Source organism: Melopsittacus undulatus, chromosome 3 (assembly GCF_012275295.1).
Source record: "Melopsittacus undulatus isolate bMelUnd1 chromosome 3, bMelUnd1.mat.Z, whole genome shotgun sequence".
NCBI lineage: Eukaryota > Metazoa > Chordata > Aves > Psittaciformes > Psittaculidae > Melopsittacus > Melopsittacus undulatus.
In genome coordinates, this window is record NC_047529.1 from 73,695,386 (window position 1) to 73,709,985 (window position 14,600).

Here is a 14,600-nt window from a genome sequence, read left to right on the forward strand (position 1 = left end):
TGTAACTCTAAAATAACTTCTATGTCTATTGAACCCATACAGAATATTAGCATGTTTTTATATAACTAGAAACTGTTTAAGGAAGAACTTCCTCACTAGGATTAGCTTCTAGCAGCCATCCTACTTCAGAGGCATGCTTACACATAAGCGAGAAGAGTCTGTTTCCCAACTGATGCAGCAAGTCACCTCTGTTCCCCCTCCTTCCTCCCCTCTTCCACACTGTGGGTGCCCAAATCACCATACTGCTGATGCAAGGAGATGACTTATTCAGCATCCACATTCTGGCAGAAGATTTGTTTAGTTTTGAAGCAGGTCACACATTTAATGTTTTGGTAACTAACCAAGAACTGATTTTTTTCAGTAAGCTGACACTGGATACACACATAATACTGGTGGAGGTTTTAAACTACTTGCTCTCATACGTAATAGTGCTGACTTCAATGGACTATTCATGTTAGAGATGTGGAAACTGGTTAGCGATAATACAGAAGTCTAAATATTTATGTATATTCCTTCACTTAGCCAAATCATAGTGCGTGTATGTATACCGAGATACAATGTAAGTATACACTTTGATGCGTTTTCAGTGACATTTTTTGAGAGCATATCTGTCATTATTCTGTAAAGCAGACTACACATGTGCCTAATCCACACAGTTCTACATCCATATTAATCCAGTGTTAATTTTCTTTATATAATTTCAACTTTGCTGTATTGTTCTGCACATTTAACTGACTGATACACACATACCTTGTTATGCTGCTAGTCGTATATCACAAATAAATGCTTCACTTCATCTGCACAGGTATGTCTCAGACTGTTCTCTTCAATGCTCTTGATGAGAAGTTCAACACAACTTGGCAGTTTGCGCCTGCAGCCCAGAGAGCCAATTGTATGTTGGGACACATCAACCAAAAGGAGTGTGACCAGCAGGCTGAGGAAAGTGATTCTCCCCTTCTACTCTGTTCTTGTGAGACCCCACTTGGAGTACTGTGTTCAGCTCTCGGGCCCCCAACACAAGAGGAGCATGGACCTGTTGGATTGAGTCCAGCAGAGGGCCACAAAAATGATCAGAGGGCTGGAATACCTCTGCTATGAAGACAGCTGAGAGAGCTGGGCTTGCTCAGCCTAGAGAAAGCTCTGGGGAGACCTTACAGCAGCACTCCAGTACCTAAACGGGACCTACAAGAAATGTGGAGAGGGACTTTTTACCAGGGCATGCAGTGATAAGACAAGGAGAGATGGTTTAAAACTGAAAGAGGGTAAATTTGGATTGGACGTTAGGAAGAAATTCTTTAATGTAAGGGGGTGAGACACTGAAACAGGTTGCCCAGAGAAGTTATAGATGCCCTGTCTCTGGAAGTGTTCAAGGCCAGGTTGGATGGGGCTTTGAGCAACCTGGTCTAGAGGAAGATGTCCCTATCCACAACAGGAGGCCTGGAACTAGATGATGTTTAAGGTCCCTTCCAACCTAAACCATTTAATGATTCTTTTTTGGAATATAATGCTTTAGCAATGTCATGCTTCCGTGAGTACAACGTGCCAATCTGTGAAATACATCCGAGATTAATTATAGATGCTAAGGAACAAGGTGCTTTCATCACTGTCTTGGAAGCTTTTACAACCAACTTGCCATCTCATGTTAACTGAATAGGGTTTTCAGAAAGAAGAATCTGATTTTATTTGCATGCATATCTCAATACAAAATGCAGAATAACTTCTTTGAAGTTCTTCTTCAAAGCATCTTCAAAGCTGGGCCTCTAGTTCATAAGGAGATATACATGTAAATAAAATCAGATTCAACTGACTTTTTAATTTGCTTCTTTAACAGTAACATTGTCACTATTAAAACTGTTACCCTTGGAGCACTTCAATCAACAAGAATATACAAACGCTACCACTGTAACACTTGATAGTGTCAGAAAAAAAGCCCTATTAAGGAAGAAAACAGCATTTTCTGAACTGTGAATCATTATCACAATACAAAATTATGCAAGAGCTCAGGTAAATTAAGATAATCCAAAACAGATTTTTTTTTCCTGGTGAATTTATGATATCTTTATTTGATTCCAGACAACAGTGTTATCTGCAAGAGGATTTGTAGTATCACATCAAGACCATGGTACCGTTGATTCTTTGCTCTTAACTTACTGTTATCTTATGTAAGAAATGAATTATTCACTATAAAATTACTTTCATTATGAAACAATACAATAAAATCTGATGCTTTTCCAAATGCCTGCCCTTGAAGGCTCTGCTAAATCAGATAGAGAAGTAACAGAGATATTTTAATAATAATTCTAATGTCATGTAGTATGCAGTGATAAGAAACGCACTTGGAGCAAAACATTACCTGTGTGCTAAAATGGATTGTACATCTTTGTGGGGTGTTCAAGAGAATTCAAAACCATATCGCTATCTACAAACTGTAAGGTGGGTACACTTACCACATGCTTATAAAGCATGTGATAAATGAGCTGAATGAGCACAAACGTTTCCAGAGTTACCCTGCAGAAACAGTCATTATCTCATGCTAATCTCTCAAACAGCTACAAAAATCTGTCTGTAAATCTTGTTTTTTCCAGTTTTTGTAGCCACCCGAATACATATGCACACTACTTGGGCAGCCCTGTGTCTGAGAATTTGTAACTGGCTTGCAGCCTGTGTGATTTTTGCTAGCGTGCCAAACTAGGTATCAGATGCCTTTTGTATTAAGGAATCAAAAAGATAATAAAAAACTGTTCCTGCTTCCCTGTCTGCCTCTTCAATCTTGTACCACCACCTCTTTGTTTGATCTATCTCCAATGTTACAGAATTTTCTTTCTTCTCACTCAGGCCTTTTTTCTTCAAGACTTGCAGCCTACATGTAAACACCCATAGACTGTTTATTGCTACAAGTGAACTGTTACTTTATCACCAGTACGGATCCCTTGCAACAGAACTGTTCATAATGTATCAGCACTGATCCAGCACAACGGACCCAAGCTGTGTCCTGCTGCAAGGAATCACTTCTCTGTAGTTACCTTTAGTGGACATTTAGTCCCAGTCCTTCACCTGAGAGTCATTGCAAACAATCTCCCTTTAACAGCACTACTTTCTGGACTCAGAGTGACCACTGAGTCTCACAGGTGCAGAGTCCCACAGAAGTCTTGATGAAGCACTGTTATATCTAATGGCCTGTTGGGTCTACTTCAAGATCTGTAAGACGGTTCAGGATCAGGGTACAAGTAGGGAACCAATTTTTGGTATTGTATAAGGTCTAGAAAGAGGTATGAGTGCATCCTAGCTGCATGTCTGTTAAGCTATGCCATAGCTTTTTATGAAGACATACCCTTGCAAACACCAGCAAAAACTTTTGGCTGATGTTTTCACTCTGGTTGATGAGGATTACACGACCTTTCACAGCTGGTAGGTAATGTCTTACAGTTCACATTAGAAAGCACACACAAACAAACATATTTCTCAGATAAAAACCAAGGTCTTGCTGCACATAGCAGATATTCCAGTTGACAGAAAAATTGCAGAGAGAACTTACAAGTTCATCTCTCTAGGCAACAAACTACTGCCACATTGGGTAAAAAACACCGTGAACTACCAGCTGCAGCTGGGAAAGATGTGCCAAGCATTTCAGTCCACAAAGCCAGGGAACACTGATGAGATAAGCAATAACCACAAATGCAATTGAGTTCCCCCACAACAGCAACAGCATTGGAACACAGACTTGGGAAGGATGAACTTATTAATTACTGAGGCTAGGCAGGCATGCCTTGCCAGTATCACCTGCCTTGAAAATTACATTCCTACAGGACAACTGCTCAGGGCTTGAACCAAAGTCGGGAAGAGACTGAATGCTGCATCAAGCTGAACATGGTAGTAAGGTCATCCTCGCCTTGACTCAGTACTTTCCTCTCCTCCCCCGGAACATCTGTTGCGGTGGTGAAGCTGTATGACAGAAAAGCAGGTCGTCCTTGTTTATCACACTAGTACCTACCCTGCTACTGCTGAAGGGAGCTCACAGCCGGTGAGGGGAAGGCTTAGAATGGACGAGGCTGAAAGAACTCAGAAGCTCGAAGCGGTGCTGCCCTCTGGGGCACAGGACTCGCCACTGATGACAGCATGTCCCTAAAGCTTAGAACCTGCAAAAACCATTCACACTCGAGCTACTCTATCTCTGCAGGCGACAAACACAGATCTCCGAAAGTCCCAAGGAGCACGAACGACGCTGCTGCCGAGGCGGCGACAGCCCCTTTTTGCTTTTTCTCCTTTTCTCGCGTTTTAGAACTGTGGAATTCGTTGTTTCACCAGCATTTCCAGCACGGCCTGCGGCGCCTCCGTGACCAGCCGGACACGCGTGTGCACACTGGAACAGCAAGAAGCGATGGGGCCCACAGCCAAAGACAGCTGTCCATCTGGGAGCCGGCCGTGGCGACAGAGACCTCCATCCTCCTTGTCCCCAGCTGCTCGTCAGCGCGTCCCCGCCCCTGTTGACCGTTAACGGCTACTCCGGCCTCGCGCTGAGAGGGCAGGAACAAGCCCACTTCTTACGCATGCGCAGAGCCTACCGCGGGGCATTCTGGGAACGGTAGTCGCTCTCCCTGCACGGTGAGCCCGGCCGCCTCCGGCAGGGGGCGGGACTCCCATAATGCCTCTCGCCGGGCAGCAGCTGGGGCAGCTCCGCCCCTAACTACTGTCATGTGACCGGAGCCTGCAGCTTCCGTAAGGGAGGGGTGAGAGCCGGCGGGACCTGAGGGGGGGGGGGATGTCTACGCGCGGGCGGGGGGCGGGGCTGGCCAGGGGGGCGGGGCGTGCGCTTCGGCGGCAGTTTAACGTGTGGCGGGGGGCGGTGGTTGTAACTGTCCGGATGCTGGGGTGACCGGTAGTGTCCCCAGCTTCCGTGCCGGTAAAATGGCGCTGAGCACCGAGGGGTGCCTGCGCCACAGGCGGGCGGCGGCCCTAGGTGTGATGTACAACGCTGTGCCCCCTTCACGGCACCTTCTGTCACCTCCTGCAGTGAGGGGTCTCGGAGGAGGCACTTCCCCCGGTGGGGAGATCATGAGGTAGAACCCATAATAGCACGTATGATAGCGTGTGTATTATCGGGCACTACCTGTCCCGCCCACATGCGTGTAACAGCAGCGATAAGCGGGCATCGGCTGAGTGGTGAGAAAGTTGTTGACCCTTCCTTTAGCGGAGGTTGTTTGGTGAGGGTGAATCACAGCATCCTCATGCCACCGTCTTTTCTCGTGTTGGCTCTCGTGGACTTGACTAGTCACGGTGTTTTCTAGCAGTAATCCATGGGATGGAAAGCTTGAGATCGTTTTGAGGTACCTGTCGGCTGAAGGTAGTGTAAAGATTTGAATTCTTGCCTGTTTGCAAATCAGGCAGGCCTGGGCAGCTTCTGAAAGCTGGATTCTCTTGTTTAAATAAATGAGTGATGCTCATCTTTGAAGAAACTATAAAGCTGTGTTTCCATGTGCTGTGACCTGTTTTTTCCCGTGCTTTTATTGTAAGTGCCAGTTTTAATTGTTGTTTCTTTTTTTTCCCTTTCCCTTTGAAGGACACGAGATTAGTTTATATGCAGTAAACTGGAAACAATGGAAGAAAGGAAGATCAAGAGGAGGAGCCCCAAATCATCTACTACTCACCCTCCTCAGGTTGCTAATTCCAAGAAAAACTCAGTGCCAGTCAGTAAAAGCACAGCCTTTTCAAATCCTGCACCACAGCCTGCAGTACAAAAACCAAAGTTAAAACGGTAAGCCTGGGAGCATCTTGCAAGCTCAGTGGAAGTTGGGAGCCAGAAACCTGCCCATGCTCAGACAGATGAAAGAGTGTTTAGTCTTACTGGGGCAGAATGTAAAGGGCGAGCTTCAGACTTGTGTTTGTGTTTAATGCAACAGAATGGTTACCTTACAGAAAAGGAAAATGCTCAACACTGCTCCTGTAAGCTTTTGTTACATAATGCTGTAGACTCATACTGACGCAGTTTAACTGAAGAGACGATAGCCTGATGGGACTGGTGAAAGACGAGCTGGGTGATCAAATATGGCAAATGTGGGCATTGTGTGGGAGATGGCAGAGCCCCAGATGTGCAGCTGTGAAGAACAAATACTACATGACTGCAGGGATGGGGCTGATGAGTAGGACAGGAAATGAAGGATGTGAATTGAACAGGATGTGCTAAAAGTGGAATTTCCTGGTGTTTTTTGCTTGGGGACCTATCAGTGGGGGCAGCAGTAGTTCCCAGGCCGTACTTGTGTGCAGAGAGAGACTTTCAGCTCTTTGAAAAGCACCTTCTTGGAATAGTTTGTGTTTTAATAATGATACACCTATTTCAGTTCGAGAATGTTAATTTTCGTTAATGTGAGAAAACACATTTCTTGTCCATGGCAGATACAGTAGATAAATAAGTGAAGAGGAATTTTCAAGTGAAATGTTAGCTAGAGAGAGGCAGCTGAGTTTACTGTCCTTTATTAGCTGAAGATTAAATACTGCACTATCATCGTTAGCACAGATAATCTGTGTGAAGGATCCAGTACTGGCCAAAGAATAATGAATTTCTGCAATGTAAAGTCTGTTATTTTTCAGGGGAAATGTGTTGGGCTATAAATTGGTGGTTTCTGCAGCTGACTGTACAGTTAAGTCTCAATGCTATTATAGAATGTAGTAGAAAGTAATTTTGTGCAGTCCACAAGACTTGACTAGAGAAGAAAAGGTTCTTTTTTTCATTGAGCTTGGGAAAGGACATTCTTGCCCAATTGTTTAGTCAGATTTACCAAGCTGTGCTAGTACAGACAATTCCTTGAACTTTCCAAGCAGGAATGGACAGAACAAGGTGAAGATGAACAGCTGTTACAGTAGCGGAGTAGGAGTATTTAAGTAGTTTTCACCTGATCTGCACGACTGTAATAAAATGAGTTTTCCAGAGTGGTAATATATTGTATTAAACCATAGATACAGGTAGGGAAAAAAAAATCAATGACCTTTCTGGCATACAAATCTTACTTGATGTCTGAAATTGAAGTAGAAATAGCCAAAGTTAAACCTAAATTGAGACACATTGCTCTGAGCTGAACCAGATACAATAATTGTTGGACCATTAGTTGTTCCAGCATATAGACTATGAAGTCTGTATGATGTTTATAGATAACAGAAACTGTTAGGCTGGAAAAAGAATTACTATTTCCCATAGGAAAGAATTTATGACTTAGAGAGCCTGGAAGTGTTCAAGGGAAGGGTGGGGCTTACTATGCTGTGAACCCTAGTATCTTCACTAATTAAATAAAGCTTCTTTCTTAAGTCTGTGATTTTATTTAATAGTATTCTAAATTTTAACTTTTAGTCTCAAAATTTCTCACTGGATCAGGTTCTGAAAAGACTTTCTGTAAGGCTGCAGAAGCAGCCATGCCCATATAAGAGGGGCTGCTTGCATGCATGGATGGGCAAATCAGGGGTGAAAACAACCCCTTACCTGAATTGTATTAGGTTAGGATGCAGTATATCTGTCTGTCCAGCTGTAACTGTGTGTTTAGCTTCCATATCAATTACGTGTTAATATGGATAGGAAATAGGAAAATTTATCTGGAAACAAGGTCACCTACCTTTATAGACAGTAGCAAATTGTTTTCCACACTGGTTGCAGCCTATAGGTGTTTGTGATAACAGGAGCATATGCTTGCTGAGGGTTTTTCCCTCTGACTTGAAGAGAGTTTGCAAATACCTTTTTTTGGATTGATTTTTATGTAGATAATACCCCATGCACCATGTGTTGCTACTGATCCTCTTTAAGCATATTAAGGCGGCCATAACATGCATGTTCTCCACTGATGTTTCCCACTATTTATTAGTAAGAAAGCAGGTTGTTGGAATTTTTCATTCTGCAGTATCAAACTGTCAAGAGAGCGATGTTGTTCTTCAGTCTTCAGGCAAACAGGTGATCTATATTTTGAAGTTAAATGGAGTAATTGAAACATGTAGTGCATATTTTCCATTTAATTTTCAAAGCCCAGATGTACATTTATCTTACATTCAGATTCTCAGGGAAAGCGAAAGCAGGAAGTAATCATTTTGGTTTATATTTTTCCAGAGTAATAAAAGAGAAAGCCAAACCTCCTGGAGGCGAAGCAAAAGGGGCACAGGCAGCACCAATCCAGCATTCTTTTCTCACAGATGTATCGGATGTCCAGGAAATGGAAAGGGGACTTCTGAGTCTCCTGAATGATTTCCACTCTGGCAAACTTCAAGCATTTGGTAAGTGTCTGTATGCAATGTTTGTATGCTTTTATACCTGTATGATGCAAGCAGGTGTGCTGCTGTACAGACAGGCTGTCACGTTAACATAGTGGATTCCACCATATGAAATGAAACCTTAACAGCCTTCCAGTATCTGAAGGGGGCTTACAAGGGTGCTGGGGAGGGACTCTTCATCAGGGACTGTAGCGATAGGACAAGGGATAATGGGTTTAAACTGAAACAGGGGAAGTTCAGGTATAAGATATAAGGAAGACATAAGGATATATTATAGGATACAAGGAAGAAGTTCTTTTCTGTGAGGGTGGTGAGGCACTGGAACAGGTTGCCTAGAGAAGGGGCAAATGCCCCATCCTTGTTCAGGTTGGACAGAGCCTTCGGTTACCTGGTCTGGTGGGAGGTGTTCCTGCCCATGGCAGGAGGTTTGGAACTAGATGATCTTAAGGTTCTTTCCAACCCAAACAGTTCTATGATTCTATAATTAATAGGTCTTACTGCATTTTTTAATTATAGTAGGGTTGTCTTTGGTGTGAGATTATTCAAATGCCATTTCATTGTTCCTTTCAGCATGGCTTTCCAAAGGCAGTACCTTGGCTTATGGATTTAAGATAGCAAGTTTAAAGCCACTTATTTTTGAAAGTGTAAGAGTAATAAGAAGTAACTGTACTTAGCACCTGATAACACTTACATGACATATTAACACTTTACACTATTGGTAACAACTTTTATGGGATCCAATGCAAATTGCATTTTACCCAGCTTGCTCTTCTGTCTTAGCTTCTTACTACTTCACAGCTGATGGAGGCTTCAGAAAAACCATGATGCTCTTCTGCCTCATTCTTTTCTCTCTACTAAGTAGAAAAATGCGTTTGCGCTTTTGAAAGTTTACTGTTAGGTCGGTATGTCATTTTAATTCCACAATGATTTTTACAAGAGCACCTGAAAAGAGTTATATAAGGCATCAGTTACAAGGAACAAACCCCAGGATTAAGCAGAATTAGAAACAACATTTACTGTGATTATATTCAAAATTAAAACCTAGGGCCTTCCTAAATTGGACAGAAATTTAGAAGTAGAGAAAAAACACATTTTTAAAATCCAGTTACTACACTCAGTAGTTATCTCAAGACCAGACAGATGACAAACTTCACCAGTGAAATGGGGAGAAATCACCGAGAAAGCAAATTAACATATAAATCTGATGTTTAAATTCCTCTTCTGTGATGTAAAAAGCCACAACTTTGCACCTTCTTTTTTCTCTTGGGTTTCTTTATCAAAAGCTATTGCTCATCCTTTTAGGAAATGAATGTTCCATAGAGCAGATGGAGCATGTGAGGAGTATGCAGGAGAAACTTGCTCGCCTCAACCTGGAGCTCTATGGGGAGCTGGAAGAACTCCCTGAAGATAAAAGAAAACTAGCCAGTGACTCCAACCTGGATAGGCTGCTGTCAGATGTAAGTACTGGGTAGGCAGAAAACATGGAACTCAGCACTCAGCTCAGGGAAACAACACTATTGGGTGGGCAGTGATGTACAGCTGAGGAGGACATAGCTCTGTCATGAGCCAAGATGTAAGCCCTGCCCTCCTCTTAGTTTTGAGGAAACATGGTACCTTGTTCTGTTTTTATAGGCTGCTGCTTGTTTGAGTGAGTGGAGCAGTCTAGCTGTAAACTGTCTGAGGTTGCAGGCCTGTTTAGAGGCAGCCCATGTATCTGGGAACTACAACTGTTTTCCCTGTGGCCCATCCTCCTAATTATAGTTTTATATATGTATAAAGCATATATTTACATAAATTATCTAAAATATATATATTTAGATAGATATTCTATGTATAGTTTTTATATAAAAATAATGTGTGGAAGACCACACATAGCAAAAATTCTATGCTTTCAGTTTCTCCTTTTTGTGTTTAAATTTCTTTAAACTTCCTGAGATCAGCAGATTGAAACCTAATTTGGGACTTAGCTCTGGTGCAGAATTCAGTGCAGGTTTGAGTTGCTTTTAGTAATAAAATTACACATTTTAGCCCAGATTACTACTGATTTTCTTCACTGGTTTAATGTAATTATTTCAGCATTTATTTGACTAACTGAAATGCTGTTACTGATAATTTCTATATTTATTTTGCAGCTAGAAGAACTGAATTCATCTATGTATCCTTTCCTTAGATGTCTATTTTGCATTATAATTATTGTGTTCTATAATTGAATTACAGTGTGTTTCCCCAGTAACTAGTGCCTTTACAGGAAGCAAATCACTCAATAACATCCTTTAAGCTGGTACTGTGATACCTGATGGATTTTATGTTGTCCTGCGTAAATAACTGAATCTTAACACTTTTAATTACAGGCTGTTTTTTTTTGTACGGGGATTTACTTAGCTAGTGTGTACCACTTCAGACAACATGTTGACAGCCAGTGGCAGAGTCTGTCAGAAGCACAGTCTTTCTGTATGCATCTAGCTGAGACATCCTGGAACAAACATACACAGCAATCTTCCCTCCAAAGTACACAGAAGCATTTTGAATCCTATTGCTTTTTATTTTTTCCTAGGAATATGTGTAGCTGTTTATCACTGATAGTGTACTGCCCTAATTAATTATTTCTAGGGTCAGACTATGGTTGAGTCAAATACTTCAGCAGAGCTTTGGTAATTGAATAAGCCCACCCAGAAGAAGATAAAGCTGAATGTTCTTAGCTTGTCTTTTACAATGTGTTTTTGATAAGCTAAGAACAGAGCTGAGGAGTGTTGCATTCAGTTTGTACTGTAGTCTAGTTATTTGATGTTTACACACTTCATATGCATTGAGAAAGGTGGGACTGAAGATATGGCTCTGGCATATACATTCTCTGTGGAAAGCTGTGTAAGGCTAGGCCTTATAACGAACACAAGTGGACTGTGATAGTAATACCACGTAATAGTAATAAAAATTATCTGCCATCCCCTTTGATCTGCCAGCTAGTTCTGGAGGTATGTAATGCTTATATCTCATTGAGAAAGATTTATCTGCTGTCTGGGAACTAGCATAGGCCACAATGGAACTGAAGTAATTGGACTGACTGATGTGTACCTGTCACAGGACTGACTGGAGTTTTGTGTAACATTGCTATCTTGTTTATACCTTATCTATATGTGAAATTTTTATTCCTTAATGGCTGTTTCAGCCAAAAACTACATTTGGCAGATGCTCAAGATATTCCAAATGGTGCCACGGGCTGAAAGAACAGCTTTGTCAGATGCTTTTCTTTTGTTGGGTTTCCCCCCTCCCTGACAGTGGATTCTGGAATATTTGTGGGTTTGTGTGTGCTTGGTTTTAATTTTACACCTGAAGAATCAAAAGTGCAAATCCAGGTGTTTCTTTTTGCACATTCCTCTTTGAGCACTGCATTATGCCAGTGCTCAGTATCTAGAGTTCTAAACAGATGATTGTGATGCTATGCTTTTTATTATTGCTTTATTTAATAGAAAACCTGAGCAACTGTAGAAGTACATTTTTTTCTGCTCAGTGTTGTTCATATGGTTGAAAATTATATATGTATATAAGTTCATTACTATCTCCCCATTTTTTATCAAGGTAACAATGATGTTGCCTGTCTGATCAGTATGTAGACAGTCTGCACACTGTCTTTAGTGTTCTGTTGCAGTGATGGCACAGATTAATTTATTGTTAATTAAGTAAAACATTTTAAATAGACAATGTTTCATTTAGAGAAGCTGCTATCTGTTTGGCTGTGTTAAGAAGGTCCAAGTTCTTTTATGGTCTTAATAGTTGCAGAGTTTACTTTATTTTCCATTACTGTGAATAATTATAGAATGTCACTAGATTACAACTAGCATGCGTGCTAGCTTGAGGAAGGATTGTAAAATTCCAAAATTGGGTAAACAGTAAATAAATCCATTATAAGCATGTTTTTGTAGTCATGCCTGTCTTAAAAGCAGCCTGGTATTGGTATCTTCATTGCATTCACAAAGAAAAAAAATCCTGTAGTAGGGTAAAATCAAGCTGGTTTTAGATCCAGCATTTGTATCCTGGTCCATCAAACTATGCCTTTGGTTCTAGATTTATTTTGTGTGAAGGCCTGCTGCCTGCTGTTAGTTTTTGGGAGGTTGAGTTCTACAACTCTGCTAACACAAAGGTACAAGGAAGCAAAGGCACAAGAGCATGGGTTAAAAAGTAGCCTGGTTAAATTCGGATCATGACCTGTAAATTTAGTTCAGTCAGAATTAAAGCAATAGAAAGTATTTACTAGAGTTTAGTTAGAGCCTTATCAACAATCTGCAACATACTGAGACTTCACAACCCTATCACATTCTTCATATTTTGTTAGTGCCTATTCCATATCCCTACTGATCCCAGTTTGTCAGGGTTATGTTGTGGTTCCAGGTGCTTCACCTTTAACACAGTATATACAGGGATTCTGAAGCATCAGCTTGTGACACTGCATTTTCCATCTGCTTCAATTCTTGAAATATCGTATTTTTAATTTTAGTTCCGTTCACTACAGAAAAATGCCACCTCACTCTCCTCACCTCCCCAAAGCAGACAGAGAACTGGTATTTCTTCAAACACAGGTTCATGATTTTTGCAGTTCTGCCCTAGCCTTTCCCACAGAAAAATGAAGGGGATGACACATTTCCCATAAAAGGCAGTAAAACCTACCACTTGCCCTAGGACAGGAGCAGACATAGGAATGCTTTTTCCACATGAAGTCTCAAGTTTCTGATAAGAAACCACACATTCTGTTTTTAAGTGGATCATTTCTTCAAGTATTCCCTTCTTTGACCACTACAGCTATTGTAGGTGTCATGAGTACTTTGAGGGTAGTTTGTTTCTAGAACGAAGCTCATCTATCACAGGGCCATTGAGCACAGAGGATGTGTATCAAATTCAGCCACCAGGCAGGGCTTACTGCATGTTCCTTACAAATGTGCTCACATTTCATCACTCATGCGATTGAATCCAGCACTGCATGTCACAAGCCACATACAGGAACTGTTTCTGTCCATATGCAAATGCTGAGTTCAGAAACTGTTTGGAATTACTAACAGAACATGTTTTAGCCAGCAACAGTGGAAATTCATTCCTTTTTAATTACAAGTAATTAAATCCACTGTCAGTGACCAGTGCTTGTGCATCTCACTGTCGTCATCACAAGACATGGGCTTCATCACAGCCCTCTTCACTTACTTACTGTAAGAAACAGCTAGAATATGAGTACATATTAAATCCACAATTGATTGCCCAAAGCACCAACTAGCATAAAGTATTTGATAGTGAGCACATGACATCAGAGCAGGCCCCATGTATGCCGAGTCCTTGCTTTCCCAGACACGGCTTAGGGCCTGCCTGCTGATGGGAAGTCATGAATGACAGGGAGTAAAAGCTTTAGGTTGGAGCAGACTTCAGGTGAGGGGTTAATTGAACTTAGTCAGACAAAACTGGTGCAAGTAAAACAGTATTTCTTAGTGCCTGGAGGAAACAATAGCTTAGTTACTTCAATATCCATGGTCACACTAACAAACAACTTTGTTGTACTATGTTTTTTGTACACCTTTAGTTACATGACTTTCCCTGGCACTGATACCAAGGGATTCCTCCTCCCTTCTTAACTGTTCGTTCTCACCCTTCCTCCACACAAAAGGCCAAAAGTACAGCTGAGTCTGAATTCCTATGCAAACTGGGATTTTTCCCTTTAGAACTACCAGCATGGTCAAACATTTCAAAAAGGCATGTGCCTGCTGCCAGTGAATGGCATATTCCAGGCATATCCTTTAATTGATGGTCTGGTTCTCAGACTAAGTGCATGATGTCTGGGTCCCAAAGAACAATAAAAATTAAAGCTGCAGTTAATGATCTACAGCCAAGAAAATCAGTTTTAAATTAATACTTCTCCTAATGATCCTTCCCAGCTAGCTTCTGAAAAAACAGTGACATTTTACAAAACACTTACTAAGGAATGAAGGACAACCACCTTTAATTCAACAAATACTAATTTCTTGTAATAACAGTGTATTTTACGATTGCTCTAAGCAGGTCTCAGAGTCTGGAATAACTGCAGATCCCTATAAAGATAGCTGACTCTCTTTAGAGTCAGTTTTGATAATTTTTAGCTCAAATTTTAATTTTGACCCAACCAAAAGTTTATAAAACAGTTGTTGCACTGTCCATTTTAGACTATTTTCAAAGTCCCAAAATAAGGAGTCTAGTAACAGGGAACCTTTTTTGAAAAGAACAGTGTCATTAGCTCAGCTCTTTCTTACAACTTACTTAATTTCCTTTCAGTTTTGACTAGGAACCTGCAAGTTATTAAAACTTCATCAACCACTGAACACATGCAAACAGATGGAAGTGGA

At 41.2% G+C, this 14,600-nt stretch overlaps 1 protein-coding gene across 3 annotated transcripts; it reads left to right on the top strand.

Moving 5' to 3' along the window:
- The first annotated feature begins 4,669 nt into the window (after positions 1-4,669).
- On the top strand, positions 4,670-12,155 carry CCDC28A (coiled-coil domain containing 28A). 3 transcript variants are annotated; one of them, XM_031053967.2, is made up of 6 exons: positions 4,670-4,716; positions 5,558-5,752; positions 8,084-8,247; positions 9,547-9,701; positions 10,377-10,399; positions 11,411-12,155. In XM_031053967.2, the coding sequence occupies exons 2-6, from the start codon at positions 5,595-5,597 to the stop codon at positions 11,463-11,465; spliced, it is 555 nt and encodes a 184-aa protein (XP_030909827.1). In that variant the 5' UTR covers positions 4,670-4,716; positions 5,558-5,594; the 3' UTR covers positions 11,466-12,155. The 3 variants fall into 3 exon arrangements, with proteins under 3 accessions (XP_030909827.1, XP_005154831.1, XP_030909828.1); XM_005154774.3 differs by having other exon boundaries at positions 4,693-4,727; XM_031053968.2 differs by lacking the exon at positions 4,670-4,716 and adding an exon at positions 4,886-5,341.
- The last annotated feature ends 2,445 nt before the right edge of the window (positions 12,156-14,600 follow it).

Bases quoted from the DNA above. Each gene is read 5' to 3' on its own strand.
- CCDC28A (XM_031053967.2), top strand. From the start codon at position 5,595: ATGGAAGAAAGGAAGATCAAGAGGAGGAGCCCCAAATCATCTACTACT. The intron at 5,753-8,083 runs GTAAGCCTGGGA...ATATTTTTCCAG, and splicing joins CAAAAACCAAAGTTAAAACG to AGTAATAAAAGAGAAAGCCA. The intron at 8,248-9,546 runs GTAAGTGTCTGT...TCATCCTTTTAG, and splicing joins TGGCAAACTTCAAGCATTTG to GAAATGAATGTTCCATAGAG.